This window comes from Hetaerina americana, unplaced genomic scaffold (assembly GCF_022747635.1).
Source record: "Hetaerina americana unplaced genomic scaffold, ioHetAmer1.1.p SCAF_4, whole genome shotgun sequence".
Taxonomy (NCBI): Eukaryota; Metazoa; Arthropoda; class Insecta; order Odonata; family Calopterygidae; genus Hetaerina; species Hetaerina americana.
The window spans coordinates 43,719,341-43,739,353 of record NW_027286985.1 but is presented as its reverse complement, the minus strand read 5'-3'; the positions used below and the strand labels follow the sequence as shown (position 1 = coordinate 43,739,353).

General features: G+C 37.0%; 1 protein-coding gene across 1 annotated transcript in view; it reads left to right on the top strand.

The window, feature by feature from the left end:
• LOC139692179 (streptococcal hemagglutinin) overlaps window positions 1-20,013 on the top strand; it is a 43,855-nt gene that overhangs the window by 14,561 nt on the left and 9,281 nt on the right. The window contains exons 5-11 of the mRNA XM_071590244.1: window positions 415-6,437; window positions 7,564-7,810; window positions 9,047-9,224; window positions 12,840-13,031; window positions 15,137-15,300; window positions 17,372-17,549; window positions 19,468-19,785. Of these exons, the coding sequence (XP_071446345.1) occupies window positions 415-6,437; window positions 7,564-7,810; window positions 9,047-9,224; window positions 12,840-13,031; window positions 15,137-15,300; window positions 17,372-17,549; window positions 19,468-19,785 (7,300 nt within the window). The remainder of the gene's footprint in view (window positions 1-414; window positions 6,438-7,563; window positions 7,811-9,046; window positions 9,225-12,839; window positions 13,032-15,136; window positions 15,301-17,371; window positions 17,550-19,467; window positions 19,786-20,013) is intronic.

Genomic DNA, 20,013 nt, shown 5'->3' with positions numbered 1-20,013 from the left:
TCTGATTTATGGACCTGTCAAACACTTCAATAACAGTATTTTTATCCTTGCAATCATAATTTAGTTTGACTTGTATTTTTGAATTTTTATACATGAAGAAAATTATTGGTGGGATGGGAAATGGAAAGTATGTACATATATGAAATGTTAAAGTGAAAAATGGATGCAAGAAGAATTATGATTGAACTGCTTATAGTCTGCTTCGTGTTTTTGCATGCCTTTCATGGAATTGAATGTATTTGTTGGAGAGGAATAATGTAATTAAATACATGTGCTTCTCTTCTTTGTCAATCATACTATCCTTAAAGCCATTAATCTTTAAGCACATGACATGTTATTGATTCACTGGCAAATGATATAATTTTTAAATCCTGAAGGTTTTATTTCTGAATCACTGTTTGCTTTTTTTTCCAGGGACATTTATGTGAAAAATTCCATTGAAGAAGAAGAGAAATCTCTTTTGCAGTATTTAGAAAATATATTAGTGACCACAAAACAGTTTCCTGGAGAATTTGGAGGCAGCAGAAATGAGTCAATATTGAGCCCAGAATCAGATGTGTATGTCACACCAAAAACCTCACCAAGTGAAATTATCGAGCAATTTGGGCCAATTGATAAAAATAGTAGCAAGCCCCTATCAAACGAATACATTGATCAACTAATACATTCCACGGATTATATTTTGCCCCTGGAGAGTGTATCGAAGGATTATAAAGCAACTTCAACTTCTGAGTTCAGTTGCGAAGAAGATTTGATATACTCTTCGCCTATATACAAGAAAAGACCAATTAGTGATCGTGATGCACATGCATCTTATTATTCAATTGTTCCTGTAGATGATGTATGTAGAGAAGAAAGGCCACGCCATCTAGACCTGAGAGGAAAAGGGTTCTCCCCTGCATTTGGGAATCCAGTTGGAGAGGCCTTGGAAAAAGAGCTTGCCGAACAAGATGAGCTGTTGAAATCTTTCCAGTCAATCCTCTCAAAAGAAGGTGGGAAATCAGAAAGAGGTAGAGGTGCAGGAAGCCGATACAATTCTGCTGGCAGAGGATCATTAAGATTGGGTATTCCTGTGCGTGATCGTTCTAAGTCAAATGATTCCTTCATCAGGAACCTAAGGCAGTCAAGAGAAACACCAGGCAAGGGTATAAATAACAACCCTGGTACTAGGAACAGGGATGTTGGTGTTTCAAGGCTACCAGTGAGGAAGCAACCAAAAGTGTCAAATTTGATTTCGGGTAAAGTTAATGAAAAGGACCCAGAATCATCTTCTGTAAATAATTCAAGTGTTCCATTTGTGGAACAGGACAGGTCTTTGTCATTTATTTTAAATCAGTCCTCCGTAAGAGATTTAAAAAAATCTATTCCATTGGGTCAAAGCACTACCAACTCAAAACTTGGACCATTGGAAAGCAACCAATATGGAACAGATGCTGAAATGGATGGTTTAATTGATTATAATGAGGATGTAGATAGATCACTCCCATTCAAGGTATCCCCATATTCTTGTGAAGAAGCAGAAGAAGAGGACGAGGAGTTTTTGTGTAGTGCCTGTAGCCCTTGTAGTCCCGACATGGAGGGTGGGATTAGTAGCAGTCAGCAAGATTCTGGTTTGGACACTGGGACTAGTGGTTCTGGAGGTAATCCTCCCCCAGGAGGGGGCATGACAGCTGGAGATCCCACTCCCAGTGATGCCACTACATCATCTTCTTGGCACTGTCTGCATTCAGTGTCAAGCCCTCTCCTGCCCAGAGATCCCTCAGTTCCTCAACTGCTTTCACCTTCCTATGTATCTCTGACTTCTGAAGGGAATGCAGAGGCTCTAGGAATCCTTTCGGGAGCAGAGTGTTGTAGTGTTGCCATTGGGGAGGATGACACGGAGGCAGCAGTTCTGTCCAAGTTAAAATCCTCTTCTGCATCTGTTTCATCAGGTGCTGTTTCAGACACAGATGATGTTGGAATGGAATATGATGAAACAGAAGTTCGTTGTGAAAATGTTCCTTCATCAAAGGATGCCCTTGTCTCTCTGGAAGAAACCAGTAAAATCAAAGGGCCAATATCCTTTTCCGATACAATGACCAAGTCAATTGAAGTTTATCAGACTGTTGAAGTTGGAGCTGGTTGCTCAGAGGCCTCAATTCCTACCCAAGTAAATTTTGCTAAATGTGAGAATGTAAAGATGTCCAATGGGACAGTTGTCTCCGATGAAATTTTAAATATTTCACAACCAACAGATGACCATAATTTAGCTTTGAACCATGTGGAAACAAGTCTGTCAAGTGAGGTAATGACTGCAGAAGGTGATGCAACAGGTACTGCCCTGACTGAAGTGGAATCTCATTCATCTCCACCCTCCACATGTAACTCAAAAGATTTAAATGGTAGTTTAGTTGGTGAAGATGACATTCGTGGTGTAGATGTGGTAAAAGGGGGGGGTCTCAAAAGTGCAGATTACGATGCTGCACAGCACAATGTGATAGGTGGTAGCATTACGGGAACTGAAGCGCATAAACAAGTGGCACATGGTAATAGCAAGGACATATCAAACGCAGAATGCAAAACTAATGAAGTATGTGAAGACATAGCATCAAAGGTAACACAACATTTTTTCATAGATGCTGCTACATTATTAGATGAGAGCGAGTTTGTTTCACCTCTGGATGCCTCAAAACAAGTTGATGTTCATGAAATACCAGCACATTCAAAGTCTCAGAAAGAACTTGAAATGAGTACTCAAGAACAAGAAACATATAATTTACATGAGCAAGGTGAAACATTGGATGAAGATGAAAAAACTGTCAGACATACGAGTGATAATGTTGTCCTTTCATCTGATACGAGTGCCAGTCAAACTATTACCTCATTACATAGCCCTGTGCCAAGGAATGACAATGCGGTAGAAGATCCTTTACATTTGCATGACTCAAAAGATGAACATTCTAGTTCAGCATGTGCTGCAGATGAAATTAGCCAACAAAAATTAGATGAACACACTTATGAAGATAAAACTGTCATTCTAACTCATGCAAAGACTGAGAAAAATAAACTACCGGATTTGAGCGAAAGTGCAGCAAATAATGATGCATATTTAGTCAATGGACCTACCAGCAATGTTCATGAGATAAAGAAAGATGTGGAAGCAGCTCACCCTGAGGAAGTGGTTTCATTATCATCAGGTGGAAAGCCTGAGATGCATATAATTAAAGACAATGAGCTGAATCTTCATGGTGAGGAGCAACTCACCGACAAGGTTATTGCAATTGAAGCAAATAGTGAGAACAGTTTGGCAATAGTTGCAAGCAGTACTGAAATGGCAGTAAACTCAAAATTATCCGATGAATCATGTGAGGTTAGCATGCATCAACTTGGTGCATCTGGAGAGCAGATTTCAGGTGAAGATCAGCCCAGGGAACATGTATCACAGCATATTGGCGAAACAGTTGTGGGGATATCTACATGTGCTAACAAACCAAAGAGAGAAGTGCAGGCTGAGGTACTGGAGAATGATAAAGGAGTTTTGCCTCAACGTGTTGGAGAATTAATCCGAGGTGATACTTTTGAGCTGGAACCTGGTGAAGAAAGGGTGAACTGGTTTCGGCAAGAGCATGAGCGACGACAGGGAAGCATGCTCTTCCAAGGTCTGCACAGGAGGTCTTCTGTGGACTCCATTAACAAAATGGAGCAACATTGTACCCCAAACAGTTTCTTAGGAGCGGAGAAGATTGGTGTACTTCAGGGGCATAATGGCCAATTTTGTACGTCTGAAGCGCCAGTAGCTCAATCTCTTCCCCCAATGTTGGTACACAATTTGAGTATGCCTGCTATTCCCACTCCTCCAAATACACTACAGCGTACAAAAAGTCATAATCAGGCTTCACCTGGGGTACCTATGAATTCAGCAACAGTTGACAGTATCCATAAACTGTTTGGTGATCAGCAAAGGCTGCAAGGTGATGTGGATTCTGTTTCACCCCTTCAGAGGTTTTCACAACGTTTCAAACCATCAAAAGAAGAAGACATTCAGTCGCCTGATTCTCTCAACAATGATGGCCCAATGGAAACCTTCGTTAGAGATGCTGTCCTGATAAATCGCATTACTGCCACAAATACTGTAGTTTCAATGGAGACAGGTGAAGAAGAGGAGGAAACTGGACCTATAGTAGAAAAACAAACTGATGAATATTTGGAGAAAGAATGTAGAGATGAAATTAATCAGGGTAAGGCTGTTTGTAGCACAAACAAAGATGACGATGGTCATTGTTCAACTGCTAAAAATGTGGCAAAGAATGAGGATGCCACTAATCCAGTGACTGTTGAAAGTGTAAAATGGCAGAAACGAACTGAATCAACACCAATTGTCTCCGGTGGAGCATCTGCTGCTGACTTTGTCCAGTTAATTCCAGCAAGACCCACTGATAGTCCATTGACGCGCCGCCGTTCTGAAGCTGCACCTATCTTGTCTGGTGGTGGGCCACCACCAGAGGAACCTAAGAAAGAGAACATCCCTGGTGGGAGTCCTCGGTGCCCTAGACGCTGGGATGGAACACCACCCTCCCTCTCTGCCTGGGTAGTTGATATGAGTGATTGCATCAAGGGGGATTCTTCAAGCACTGGCCCTTTATCATTGGTATCATCATGGTCACCCTCTACCCCTGAAGCACGAAAACGACATAGAAGGAGGAGGAGTGAAGGTATGCCATTCACCATTGGAAACAGGGGCTTAAGAGCAGTTGAGTTTTCTGAGCAGCCTGCAGATGAAGTTTCACCTTCCAGTTCTAACAATATCACTTCAGCTGAAACCAAAGACTCTACATTGGATAGGACCGATAAAATTGTTGACAGTCAGGTGGTGAGCAGCACAGAAGGAACCATTGTTGAAAAGAAAAAGCCCCTCTTTTCCATGTTCATTGACATTGGGGACAATTGCAAGTCTGGTGGAACCAAAGGCAAAGATTCAAAAAGGCCAAAGGACATAAGTGGTATGAGTTCATCATGGCAGGGTGGTTTCTCCCATAGCAAGGTCACCACTGGAAGTGTAGAAAATGTCAGCAAGGGTGGTGTTCCAAAGACAACAGAACCCGAGGCATCAAAAATATCTGACAGCTGTCGTAGTGGCTCAGTGTTCATGTACATAGATGCCAGTCAACCTCCCAAGGTAAAACCAGAACCTGAGAAAGAGACTAAGGAATTAGAGGCTGTGAAAACGGAGATGCCTGTGCAACAGACGTGTGGTCAGCAGCAAAGAGCCGAAGGAAAAGGTTTCTTTATGTTTATTGAAGCTGATCCAACTCCCCCAGTCATGAGAAAACCATTTATATTGAAAGATGGTCACCTAACCAGCACACCACCTTCTAAAAGGCATTCTTGGAACCAAGATATACCGAATGTCTTGGATGGAATTACATCCTGCTCCACACCACCAAGCAGACGACACAAGAGGACACAGAGCCTCTCTGTGGTTGGGAGGAGCAGCTCGGGAAGCAGTGTGCCTCATTTGTTAGAAAGCGCCAGCGGGGAGGACAGTGACCATGCATCTCAGTCAGCCAGCATTTCTTCCATGTCTGCCGGACAAGTGTCTACTTCCGTTGCTGGCAGCAGTCTGTCTTTGGTTGAGGGTGGTCTAGACTCTGGTTCCTCAACAGGAGAAATCAAGCCGAGGGCATCTGGTTCAAGGGAAAGGGGGGTGTTGATTGGATCAAGTCCAGAAAATGTGGCCCTGACCCATGAAAGTTCATCAAGGTGTGAAACTGTTGAAGAGGACCGCGAAGAGAGTTCTAGTAGCAGACCGTCAGCGGAGATAGATGTGACGCATGATGTGATTGCCAGCTCCTGTAAGGAAGAAGACGAGTCATTAAGTGAACCATTGGTGAATGAGAGCATGAGGGGAGGAAAGAAATTGGAACCGCAAAGCTCCCGCGAGAGCGATGAGCACACCAGTGTCACAGTACAAAAGGGACTCAATAACTGTGCGACCAGGGCTTCCAAGGGCATTGCTCATAGGCCAGATACGAAAGAGGCCATAGAAGAGGAAGCTAAGAAGCAGTTTGTGAAACTGTCAGACCTTGACAGGAGCACCTCAACGGTGGATGCAGATGCCACGATGGTTGAGAGCTCAGAGTCTTTTGGGGCCGAGGATGTGATGAGTTCATCAAGTGGGTCGCGAAGGGTGCGACCAGTGGAAGAGATCTCGTGGATTGAGAGCAAAGCGAGACAGGGGTCTGGGCCATCCAGCCGAGGACGCCTCCTCTACCCAATAGGCTTAAACAAAGGAACGGGCAGAAGTCGTCGAGGTCGAAGTGAATCACCAGGGAAGAATGGGAGCAACAGTGGGGGTAGTCCTGCACCACTGCACCGTGAAGGTGTGGAGGAGCAGCCACTTTCGGAGTCTGCGTCTGCTCTTAGTAGCATGCAGAGCAGCGTGGATCGATCAGCCTTGGGTAAGCTTTCTGTGAACTGATATTTTTCTTAGCATTTCATTTAACTTATCATCCTTTTCTTTACAGTGATATTTGTAGATCTACTCCAGTTAAACTACCAGTATATGGGTATTGAATGTGGGTGATTATTGTGATAACTATGTCTTTGCGTTACATCATTTTCATTATGATGCCAAGCTATAACACTGATGAACCTTGTCTGCCAAATGTAAACTGTACTTCTATAATACTAAAAATGGGTGGTAATGAAAGAATTAAAAATAGTTTCAATTTTTAAATATTCAGAATAGCCTACTATTTCAACTTATATCAGGGTAAAATGTTAATGTATTTATTTCAATAGTAAAAAAAATGATATCATGTTTCAGGTAAACCAATCTTCCTGCACTACGTAATTTTTCTCAAATTATCATATTTTTCATTTAAGCAAATATTGTATGGTAACAACGTACATATTAGCAATTCATTTGTTATTTACATTGTTACTACTATGTATACTGACAGTATTAAAAAAGACTAATAATATTCATTAGTGCTCTAGTTAAAATCAAACAATTATCAATCACTCATCTATCAAACAAATGAAGTGTATATGTTAATATATATGTTAATTTCTGTCTGCGCCAATAGTAACTATGTATAGTGTTATTTTTTTTTAACCCTTTTGCTGTGGTGAAAGGGTTAAACTCCAATCATATGAAGAATATTGCATTTATTTATGAAAGTGCTCTTTTTATTGGTGGTGGCTGTTGCCTCTGCGGCAATTAGCAGAAATTCTTTTTAAGACTCTTTATTTATCTTTGTATTTGAGGCAACTATTAAGAAATTTTTCTGTCTAATTAACTAAAAAATATTCATCATGAATGTAAATGTTTTGATTGAAGGAAAACTTTTGAGTATGTATACAAAATGCAAACAGCAGTGTGTTTATTGAGCATCTTAAAATTAGCCTTTAAAATAAATAAAATCCCTTTTCTTGCAAGTAGTTGAGGGAATTTCACTGTCATGGAACTGCAAAGAAATAACACCTGGTGGAATTTTTCAAATATTCACTTCAAACTTTTTTCGGGTTTTTTTTATTCTTATGTTATAATCCTTGAAAACGTGATTATTCCATTGAATCCAGAGGGTAGCACAGAGGAAACAGACATGTCATCATCCTTGGGGGGTAGCAGGTCAGCACCTTGCTCTCGCCTTGGCCAGGACCTTTTGCGTATGTTCTTGGATGAGGTGAACACAGACGTGACAGTGGAGGTGGAGGGGCACAGCGTTCGCGCGCACAAGTGTATTCTGTCTTCTCGGTGCCAGTACTTTGCTGCCATGCTGAGTGGTGGTTGGGTGGAAAGTGCTGGAAATGTTATATCACTGCAGGGGTAAGTGCAGTACTAGTTAAGAGACAAGCATTACTACTGAAGCTATTCAACAAAGGAGCTATCCTCAAATTATGCAAGACCTATGGGGGAAGGGTTTCGGAATCTTTTGTTATGTTTATAATTGCATTATTTCATGAGTTTTCATTTTTGATTCACAGTTTTTACAGTAATTAGTGCCATTGATGCGTATTCTTTTCTGGATTTTCTGCTTTGTAGTAAGCTTGTTTTCAGAAGATTTGATATTTCATGCTTTGTACAAAATTGTTATGAGGAAAAACAAAGCATTGCATTATTAATTATCCTTGATTTTATCATTATTGACTTTTTATTATCTTAATTATCAATGTGCTAATGCTCACTAACAAAACTGTAATTTCAGCATTACTCATGCATTCTTGAGCTACAAAATATTTGCTTTGTCGCGTATTTTTTGGGTACCAATGAAGAACAAATTTCAGTAATGGTTACTTTTTTCAGTACAATCATGCTATAGAAGTGATCATTTGATAATTGTTGTAGAAAACCCTATCATTTAACCTAAATTCACTTTTTTAGAATAAGCTATGTGTTTGATATATTAAGAGAGGGAGATGAATTATATAAGATAAGGGAGGAGGACAGTATCCTTAAAAATGGGGTAGCAGTTTAAAGAAGGCTCTAAGTGGCCTCGGAATATTTAAGAATGGTCCCAAAGAAATTAATAGGTACATAATTACCTTATAAGTTTCAGGTCAAAATTTTGCTTTATGGCTGATCACATAAAACCCCATTCCTAACAAGAACATATGAAAGTATCCTGCTATGTTTCTCTCACATTTTCTCATTGAAGATGAGTTATAACTTATTAGAAGAAAGAATACTGTAGATGATCTGAAAGTATTTCTAAAATGTTTAAAATAATGAGGGAACACTTGTGATAAAAGAATGTAAATTTCATTTATTTTTATTGTGTCATATGTTGTGAGGATTGAGGGATCATTCCAGGGTCAGAATTATGTCAAAAGTGAGATATCCTGGAAACAATTTACTACATCCCAATGGTAAAATGAAAATGGTGAAATAGTGGAAATTGAAATTCTTTGCCTACCATTGCATACTAATTGCAATAACACTGCAATGGGTGCTTAGTGGTTAAAAGGCTTGCAAGATTATTTGTCAAATAATAGAAACAGTTTTAGCCAAATCAACTTTTTTTCTTATGATCTTCCTTCACTAATGTCAAGTTATTGCTTTCAGATTTTCCTACAGTGCTGTGCATTTTGCTCTCTGTCATATATACAGTGGAACAAGTAACATTCCAGAATCAATAAGTATCGTGGAGCTGGCCACATTAGCTGACATGCTTGGCTTAGAAGGGTTAAAGGAAGTTATTATGTACACATTAAAAGTGAAATACTGTCACTTCTTTCACAAGGTAAGTTAATAGAAGTGTATATTAATCAAGTGCTTCTAATAATAATTTTGTGCTAATAGATATGTTTTCACTTGAATCTCTCATTTTATTTCAAAATACATAAGCGGATATTGTAAGAATAGCATCCACTTCTTTTGCATTGGCACTTTAGCAATTTAATGTTATAACTAGCATATTACTAGGAGTATTCACCCAGTAGTATGCCAGAAATTTATGTCCCCCTAAGTTATTGTGGAAATTTTTATAATGAATCAGAATGGAAGTACCATTTAATTACCATTTTATTGCCTGGGAATTATTTGAAGAAAATACTTAGGATACCTGGTTTCCATGAGGAAATCTGTATGATTATTAACAGGCCTGAGGTGAGAATAAAAGGAAAGGTACCATGGAATGATGCTAATATTTTCATCTACATTCATCTATATGAATTTTATTTATATGTAATTAAAGTCTTAGGCAAGCTTCTGAAAATCCATGACAATTAACTAGCTTTGAGGGCAATACAAAATTTACCTTGAGAATCGCCATTGCATTTTAAGTATTAGCCAGTTAGCCAAATCATCATAATAAGTAAGAATGGAGTGCTTGAAACATAGCATGAGGAAAATAAATCAGCCTCTCTTAAGTATTTCATTTATAGTGATGATTTGCTAATTGTATTGGTCAAGTCTATTTTTTTGGTATTGGCTGTCAGTTGCATATATGATTCTATGTCAGATATCACAAGGTATTTTCATAGCATATGATGCTAAACAAATGTCTTGACTGAACATATCCCTCCTAGTGCCAGGGATGCTACAGGGTCCGTACAATAAGTATCAGGACTGGTTCCAAAAATCAAAATTTATTGCAGTTATCATTACAGTTACTTAATAATCTTCAAAATACATTCCTCCTGCATTGATACACTTAGTTTGGTGCATCTGCTACTTGTCAAAAGCCTGCTGGAAGTTGCTTTCTGGAATACTGTTGAAAGCCTTTGTCGTCACCGCTTGAACCGCCTCGTTGGAGTCGAACCGATATCCTTTGAGCTCCTTTTGAGCTATCCTTTGAAGTGATAACGTTGTCGAGAAAATCTTCCTGGATGCAGTCCAAAAATTTCTTGCAAAATTTCCACCCACGACAGTTTTTGTTCCTCCCCCAAGACTTTCAGCATCAGCTTCGTGCACACTTTCCTCTTCGCAAGACCCTCTGTTAGAATGGTATGGATGGTTCAGACTGAAAGGTCTCCTCACTGAGAAGGGCGATGGTTAAACTCCTGTCAGAGTCCAAAACTTTTTTCACTTTGGCCACCTGAGCATCGATTTGAGCGGTCGTCAGGTGTCCGACAAGGTGCCCATCTTCGACAAGCTCCCGGCCTTCCTTAAACATTTTGTGTCTCTCAAAAACTCTTGTGCAGCTTAAGACATCATCCCCATAAGCCCGCTTAATAAGTTCCAAGAGTCTCTGACGTGGATTTCCTGAGTTAACACAAAACTTCACAGTGTAGCGTTGCTCGACGGTGCACTCCATGCTGGTGTGACAACAGCACAAACAATCACACATCACAAAAATCCACCTGTCTTAACGCATGCATAGAGGCGACTGAACTAAAGTGTGCCTGAGAGGTGGGGGACCTCTCTACTGAGCTGACCGGTCAGACCCCCATCCACCGTTGAGGCTACAGGAAACCAGTATTGATACTTATTATATAGACCCTGTATTTTTATAATCATGCTGGGAAAATTACTATGTTGACTGTTTCTTGAAGCTTGTCGTTTGGATGTAAAATTGTGGCACTTAAAATTTTTTTTGTGTCTCTGTTCATCATAAAGTTTCATAAAGTTGATTCTAATACCATTGAATTCAAAATTACTATTACTCAGCAAAATAACCATTATTGAATAATTAAAGCAACTTGTTAACATTGGACTATTCTATAAACCTTCACCCTTGTTGCTGTTTTTTACTTTTTGATGATGACGTGAAAACATGAAAACCATTTGAGAATTGTTTCAAGTGTGGAATATAACCAGGTTTATATTACCATACAGTAACAGTTGAATGCCATAGGCCACTATGCATACCATCTTCTTAAATAAAACTGGTATTTTAAAAATATCCTTTGGTCTGCTCTCTTAACATTAAGTATCTATAATTTCTGTAAAAGGAATGTATCTTAATGAACTACAACCATAGTTTTGCAAGTATAGCAATTGTTATAGAATTTTTTACATTATGGAATGCAGATGATTAGCATAAATCGACTTAAGTGTCAAATCTAAACTTTTGAGGAAAAAAAAATGTTGCTGAAATTCACTGGTTTATTTCCATGTTTAGACTTGGAGGCTTCCTACTAATATGTTATTTTTTGTCTCTAATGTTCATTTTTAACTTGTGGTAAATGTATGCAGCAATTCTAGATTGCTTATATTCATAGGTTTTGTGGTGTGGCAACTAAGGGCATGACTTTTTTCAACATGCATAATTGTGCGAAATGTTTGTATAATGGCAACATCTTCATCCTTGCCTTAATATGCAAAGATGCATGATATTTGATTATTTTTGCTATACATTTGCAAAATCTTGGGTATCTTAAATTTTTTGTCCACTTCTTCATCCATCCAAGTTCTAAGCTTTTTTACTGCCGTGATTCACTTACGATTTGATTGTACTCTAAGCTATGATAATTTTAATAGAGCAAGCATCCTCCCATCTTTCGCACTAAACAATCCAGGCAAAGCTGTTTATGGATAAACTATACACTGGGTATCAGTAATGCAGAATTGGAATAATATCCTGATATGCTGGTGCTCAAATACTTGTATAAGATGGCCAGAATATCTAGATTTCTATCTTAATATCCTGACAAGCATGTCTAATTTTTCCTGATTTTTCTTCCAAGGGTTTGGGTGAAGAGTGGCTTGTTCTAGTGAAAGATTCCTAATTGATGCTCATGCCACTAGTATCACTAAAGTAATTTCTGCTGTAGTTTTAGTTTTGGCTTGAACCTATGCACTTAATGGCCTGTACCAAATGTAACTGAAAGGAGTATCTGATTCAGAATTCCCAAATTGTATATTGTATGCTTTTATGTTATGCAAACATCATCGTCATCATATGCTTTTACGACTCTTTAAAAATATGCATACTTCCCACAGGTTTTTTCCCAAAAAAATTGTAGAAACTGATTAATTTCCGACTTTATTCTAATTTTCCTGGGTGCCACCTTGTTGAATTGAGAATTGAAAAGTATACCAAGGGTGGAAAATGTATTAAAAATATATACTCATGAATTCATACTTTGCAGTGTATTCTTAACAAACATGCATGCCATGAAAATGATATATAACATTGAAAATTGAGTAATGCCACAGAAGTGTATGTATGAATGAAAGATTGAAAGAGATGTATGGTATACACAAGAACCTTATGTTGGTGTGTGACTTATAATCTGAAGGATAATTTTGGAAGTAGTTCTTCCAATATTTGATAGTTATTAATTATATGTAACTTCTTGTTCAAGGATTTTTTTTCTGATTTTTCTCATAATGTATACAAATGTTGATCAGTTAAAGGCTGAAGATATTGGGAGGGGATCATGTAATTAATGTAAATGAATTCTGCTTTTAGCCATGTGCAGTGTGTGCTGTTGGAGTCCTGGAGTGTTTGCCATTGGCTGCTGCATATGGGCTGGATGAAATATATCGAAAGAGTTTGAAATGGATTACAAAGTACTTCATCAGAATATGGCCTTCAAAAGCATTTGCTGCCTTACCTCGAGAGCTCATAGATAAATGCTACCATCAACATGTTGTGCATATGGTGAGTTAAGTTCATTGTATTTATGTAATCTGATAAACAGTTAAAATAATATCTTAACAAAGCAAGTTGGGGAAGAGAAGTTTTCTTTTGATAAGTGATGTTTTCTAATTAATTTTAAGTAAAAACTTATGTCTAGTCATGTAGTCATGGGCGCACCAGCCTTTCAGAATGCAAAATCTGATGTATACAATATCTAGTTGAAAAATTTGATGTAGTTGCAATGGTTGTAGTTGTGGGGATAATCACGTGACCAATTGAGAAGAGGATGTCACATTTTTGTAAACTTCTTTGTGATGTTATTTCCTGTTAACATCGCAAGGTGAAAGGAGGTGTTCTTTTTATGATTTTCTTCTTCTCATTTATACTATGCACATTCTCCATAAGCCCCAAGAGTGCATGACTCCTCCATTCATCACTAATTGTTTTGCTTACAATGGTAAATGTATAGAGGAATTTTATACATTTGATTGAACAAAATGGAAATTATTTTTTCTCTCTGATATGAATTACCAAAATAGAAGCTTCATTATTGTCCTTTGGATGGAAATATTTTGACTATGTAAAGTGGAATTTAGACAAAATGCAAGACAATGTACGAGGTGGGTGAAAAGTTTGAAGAAAAAACTTGTTTATTTTCCTGGATACTCTCTTGTCTCACCCAAGTAAAATATTAATGATTTCAAAGATTAATTTTACATTTTATGAATTGCATTAGAGTCAGTCAGCCAGCTGGGTTAGTCAGGTGAATTGTGTGCATACCTACCAACCCAAAGGGTGTGGGTTTAAGCCCAATGTGTGGCATGAGTGTTGTCTTGTGGTTCGACCCTAATAGAAAAATGTTGGCAAGCCAATGGCTTATTGGCATCCCAAGTGGCAGGCAGACTACCACAGGCATTTGTAAAGGAAAAAATACTTGAAATGGGATTGTGTGCTAATTATTTATATAAATTTTGACCAAGTCAACTTTTTGGGATCTGATAAAGGGGTAACTAATAAATGCCATTGTTGAAAAAGGTATTTGATTGCTGTTTAATGAAGGTTTGCTATAACACTGTAAATCATTGAAAAAAAGAAAAATGGAGTGTTTCAATCAATCTATTGTCATTCATTTGAAATAACTTGATATTCTCATAGTTTGGTTTGCCCCCCTCAATAAATTCATTGCAATGATTTCTCTAACACAGTATAAAAATGAAGTAGAATGTGATCTTGCATGTTAGATTAGGTGTATTTATTTAACATTTGCTATGATTGTACTGAAATGCTGTCATTGCTGTTAATCGTAGTATTTAATTAAAAAAATACAATCCTGGTTATTGAATGTCTCTGGAATATTCTTTTGTTGGAATCGCACTAATTTGTAAATACATACAGCATATGTGGGACCTTATTACATTAACATTTATGGGCCATTATCGGAAGATTACGTATACCAAAAACACTAATTAGCTAGGGCAATAATGCTTACAAATTTGAACAAAATGATTGGTTTTCTTTTATGATTATCCCACACTTTTGTAAAAACTGGGAAGGGCTTCTTTATAAAGTGGTCTTAAAATAAATGTTAACATGTGTAACTATTGTTATAAAATCTAGGTAAAGGGAAATTAACAAAAATGAAAATGTAAAAGTAAGGGACGTATAACTTTGCTGCATAACTTTAAGTAGGGAACCATGACTGCATAATATCATGATACTTGAAATCCATTATACCACCTTAAGGGTAATACTTCACATTCTTGTGGTATCTTTCATGTGATTTGTTTATCAATTCCAGTGCCATTGTAGCTAATAACCTCGCCTGAACATTCCTCCCCTAAGTCATGCTCCAAACACTAGAATATGCACTGATTTTAGTCTCAAGTAAAATGGCTTCCATTCTAGCCTTATTACAGCAGGATTTATTAGAGATGATTAATAGCATGAGAGTAGGTTTCCACAAAATTTGAAAAAAATTGTCCATCGTCATCAGTTTCCGAGTAAAACAACATGTTGTGACACAGTATTTCCTTTGAAATCTCTTACTACTTCCCACCATGTAAATGTTTTTTGTAGAGTGGTATTTCTGTGTGTTATCATCCCTGGGTGTGATATGCTTTTTTCAGAGTGTGGAAAATATTTTGGATACGGTAATGTGTTGTGACAAACTACTGGCAACGCTTCCAAATGTTCGCTGGGCAGAACCTGTATTTGGCATAACGTCGCAGCTTTTGGAAGCTTCAGTGAAATTCATTGCTGACAACTTTAGTGGTGTGGTTCTCAGTGATAAGTAAGTGTTTCAGTATCAACAGTGTAGTTTTTGAATTACAAATTTATTCATTAGCATTAAAAAAAGGATACCATGGGTAGGAGAAAGGTAATAATCCAGGGTATTTTCCAGAAATGTACAGTCTAGTGTGATTTCTTTGATGTATAGGCATTTCCTAATTCCAATAAGTTGAGATAATGGTTTCATTTTGGCATTAATTATTGCACTAATTGGTGGTATTATATTATTGCATGCATGCTTCAATTTTTAAAGAGGCCCAGAAATTTTTTAAAATCCCTCTTGTGTGTGTTCTCATATTGTAATAATACTAATACTATTTACAAATTAGTACAAATTAGTAACTTTTTAGATGTTACATTCACGTCTTGAAACAGGTGTAAAATGTATTCTAGTGGAGTCCTGGTGCAAGGAATATATTTGGATATAGGAATATGATGTAAGGAATATGCATATACTGAGAAACTCATGTGTACAGTGGAACCTCACAGAATGAGCATAATTCTCTCTGGAATCTAGCCATTAAAGCAAAACACTAATTAAATGAAAAAATTTTTTCAACATAAATTAGTGTAACATGATATAAAGCATCGTATGCCGAAAAATATGAATTATGCTCGAGGTTTATTCAAAGATAATTTTATAAAAGTTAGTAAGGATTGTGAGTCATCTTCATCGTTTCTTTTATCATGAAATGAACCAACCTGGAAGGTGAATGCGATTTGTAGAAAATGATAAATAATCAAAATAATTAGTTTATTAGTTTTAATACATTCCTAATTCTCTTTTACTAGAAAGCTGTCAAGAGAAATTTGTTTTTGCAAATGCCTTTGACATTTTTCCAGAAAAAACTTAAAAAAGATGCAGCTGGTCATAATTAAAAACCTGTTGCAACAGGTTACCCTCAGAATTTTAAGAGCTTCTTTAAGTCATCGATGAAGTTCCTCTCTGCTTTTGAGTCTGAGCTTGCTGTTTCACCTTGCTTCATAATGCTTTTGATGCTGATATTTCTCATAAACTTCTCAAATCACCCAGAGCTTCCCTGAAATACTTCTTCTTTGGCCATTGATTAATCTGACATCTTATAATCAATGAAAATCACTTCTGCCTTCTCACAAATGATGCTCTTGTTAATAGTGTCACCTCACCATTGCTTTATGTTTATCCATGTGATAAGCAACCTTATAACATCGTTGGGAGTATGGTGCTGTTGCATAAATATTCATGTCACTCTCTCTGAAGCATCTTTCTCCTTGAACTTGTACTTATTCCTGAAGAAAATGCATATTGTTGAAATGGACTGATTATACGTGGGTGTTTGATCAGCCATATTCATACCTTGTTCTCGCCTTTCAATGATATTACTTTTCATTTTTACTGTAATTTTTATTCTCTTATGAATCTATTCCTGTGAATTTTTCTTTAGTGACATTTTTAAAACCATGCACAAAATATAATTGAACTTGGCACAAAATATTATTGAACTTGGCTCAAAAAAGTCACAAGTAATTTGTCTGAACACAAGTTAGGAAAAATTTGTGATGACTAGCCACACTAAGATGCCAGTGGAATGAGTGCTAAACACAAACTGGATTAGCAGGCTGCAATCACTCTGGGAATTCCTCTCTATTTGTCAACCGTAAATCTGAAAGTCCATATGTGAGTAATTTTTGCTTATGCAAATTACTTGCAGTGCAGGGTGCTCATTAGTCAAGGTTCCACTGTGTAAAAGAAACTATATGTGTTGACTTTCAGCTTTTAGTCTCATTCATTTAATATGTCAATCATTTTAATTTTTTTGTTACTGCAGTATTTTTTAAGGAAACAATAAATACTTTGTAACTAAATTGATTCAATATCTTCTATGAAATGAAATTTTTGTCTTTCTACCAGTCTGATGTCTTCAATTTTTAAAGTCTTCATCATGTGAAATTGTAATCTTTAGTAAAGTGAATTAAAAAACTTGGATTGTCCATTTTTTTGTCATGATTGCATTTGAATTTTTTTGTAAATTATTTTATGTTTACATTATTTCTGGTTCATTAAATATGGTGTCCCTCTATGTGATTATCAGGTTCCAGTCACTGGGAAAAGAATTGAGTTGGAATATAAGCCGTTTGGAGGAGAGTGTGGTTGGGGCTGCTGATATGTTGTCATTAGAGCAGGCATGCCTTAGTCATGTAAACATCACTCGACTACTTTCCACGGCCAGTTCCCCTGACCAGGAAACACATGAAGCACAGTGGAGCACAGTGAGTAATTCCATGGAAATTTTATTTTGTGGATTAAGGTGGCTTATCCCATGCAAATTAATGCTTCAGATAATGTTCATTGTAGAAGAATAGGACCAGCCAATTACATTGATAATGCAGATAAAATTAGAGGCATTCATTTAATCTGTCACTGTCAGATATGCTACTACTGTATCTGAGTAGAAGCTAATTCAACTAAATTTTGTCTGCAGTTTTTGGAAAAAAGTAATTTCATTAGATTTTATGTTAAAGCATTCCAGATGTGCATGGGCAACCTAAATTTTATAATATGTTGCTTTATTAGTAGGGTTTAAAGAAAGATACTGGCAATAATTTGTGGTATAAGTGTATAGGTACCTATTTTTAACCTTTTGTTGACTTTCCATTTGCTAATTGTAGTCATTGAAACCTGTGGGAGTCGGCAAGTACATTAAGCAAATCTATGTTCATTAATAGTTTTGATAGACCACCCTACAGTGCACAACACTTCAGCCAGCCCACAAAACTTGAGTCCACGGAAAAGTTCATTGTTTTAGAGGAGCAAGGTATAGGAAAAAGGGTTTTTGCCTAAGGAGTAAAGTTAATTCTCAATGGCTTCCTATTTCTACCTTGGTTTTAATCCAGTGGTATTTTTCTACCTTTGAAAGCAAGTCTTATGGCCATCTTGCGCAATAAAATAATGTTGACATTGCTTCATGCAGCACAAACAATAGCCCTTTGAGAACAAGGCTCCTTCAACAGCAGTTTTTTTGTCATTTTTATGTCATACTCTCTTCCTTCATGTAACTAACTACATGAACATTTAATATGTTAATGTTGTTACATTTGATAAAAATTTGAACGTTCAGTATAGTGTTTTTCTATTACTAATCAATTGAGTTGCAGCGTGTTCCTTTCCATAAATTGCATAAGAAGACATACCTACATTTATGTTTTTGTGACTAAAACAGTTGAGCACGGGAATATATCGTTGAATTATTAGTGAAAATATGGTTCATTAATAAATTCAGTTATGAAACGGTGTGACATGGGTAGTGTAATTAAAAGATAAAGAAACTTTTCAATCAAACTAAAAAAATAAAAATAATTCCATTATATATAATAAATATGCTTAATTCATTTTATAGACCGCAGAAATGAAAATGTTTCTGATACTTAAATTTAAGTCGAAGTGTAATTTTATTCATTGCAAATTAATATTAACTTTCTATTCAAGAAGATTTGGTATCTTCAGATAAGGTCAAATTATTTTAATTTTAATGTCAGGTAAATTAAAATGATAAATTTGAGTATGTACCTTATAATACAGACCATAATTTTATGATTTTTTTGTTTTGGCATTTAATTTTTAAGTGTCTAATTAGGGAATCCATTTATTAAGGAAAATAAATATCAATGCCAGAGCCTCCCCAGGAACCATAGAATTTTTCAAAAACATAAACAACATAGAAATACTAACATCAAGGCAAAATTTGGGCTTCTAGTGTTGTATTATAAAAAGTTCTAGATTAAATGTCACCAAACTAGTTATGTAATAATTGTGTTGATATTGAAAAGTGGATTTAATGGTATCTTTGTAAAAGATGCACAATAAATTTTAAGGTTAAGCTCATCGATAATTTGCATGGTCTTTTGCCAAAGGATGTAAACTTTCAACAGGATTTTGAATATTAATACATGTTGTGTTCAGTAATCGATGTAAAAGTCATTACATCACCATAATACATTTCTGCAGCTGAATAAAATCTGTCATCCTAAAATATTAGTATGCATGCTGACATTCCTATGTGGTTGTGCAGAAAGCATTGTGTAACAATGAATGTTTCCAATGCATCAGTATTCTGAAATTATTTTTGTTTTGGCATATTTTAAGTATTTGGCGGTAGATCTCATATAAGCCTTCTCTCATTCCCTCTAGAATTTTGTGGATTTTCTGAAGCGCCTGGAGGGTCGAGTGGAGGGCCGCCTGATCCGTGGTGCTGGCCGTGTGTCACGCTGCCGTTCGTGGACCCAGCTGGATCCCCAGGTGCGCAGGCGTATCCAGGAGAAGGCGTGTCTCGTGGGGCTGGACCACCCTACCGGTACTGGGAGGAGGAGGAGAGGGATGGGGGGGATGGGGCCAGAGGATGAGGATGGTGGTAGCAGCAGTGGTTGTGGGGGCAGTGACGAGACAGGTGCGGGGACCATTGGACGCAGGGGGCGATCTCGTCACTCAAGCTTATTGAGAACAAGCGAGGTGGGTACAGTGCATGTGTGAGATGAGGCAATTTTCCTGGGGTTTGCAGAGGAGGGTTTTTTATCTAACAAGTCAAATAAAAATATTGAATATAAAATGATTGTTGCTTAACAAATAAAGTATCCTCTGTTATGAATCTGATAGTTGCTTTGAATGGATAAGTAAGAAAATATCAACAGTCTAAGTATGATAAAAAAAAGAAAGCTTGATAACTGTCAAAGGTGATCA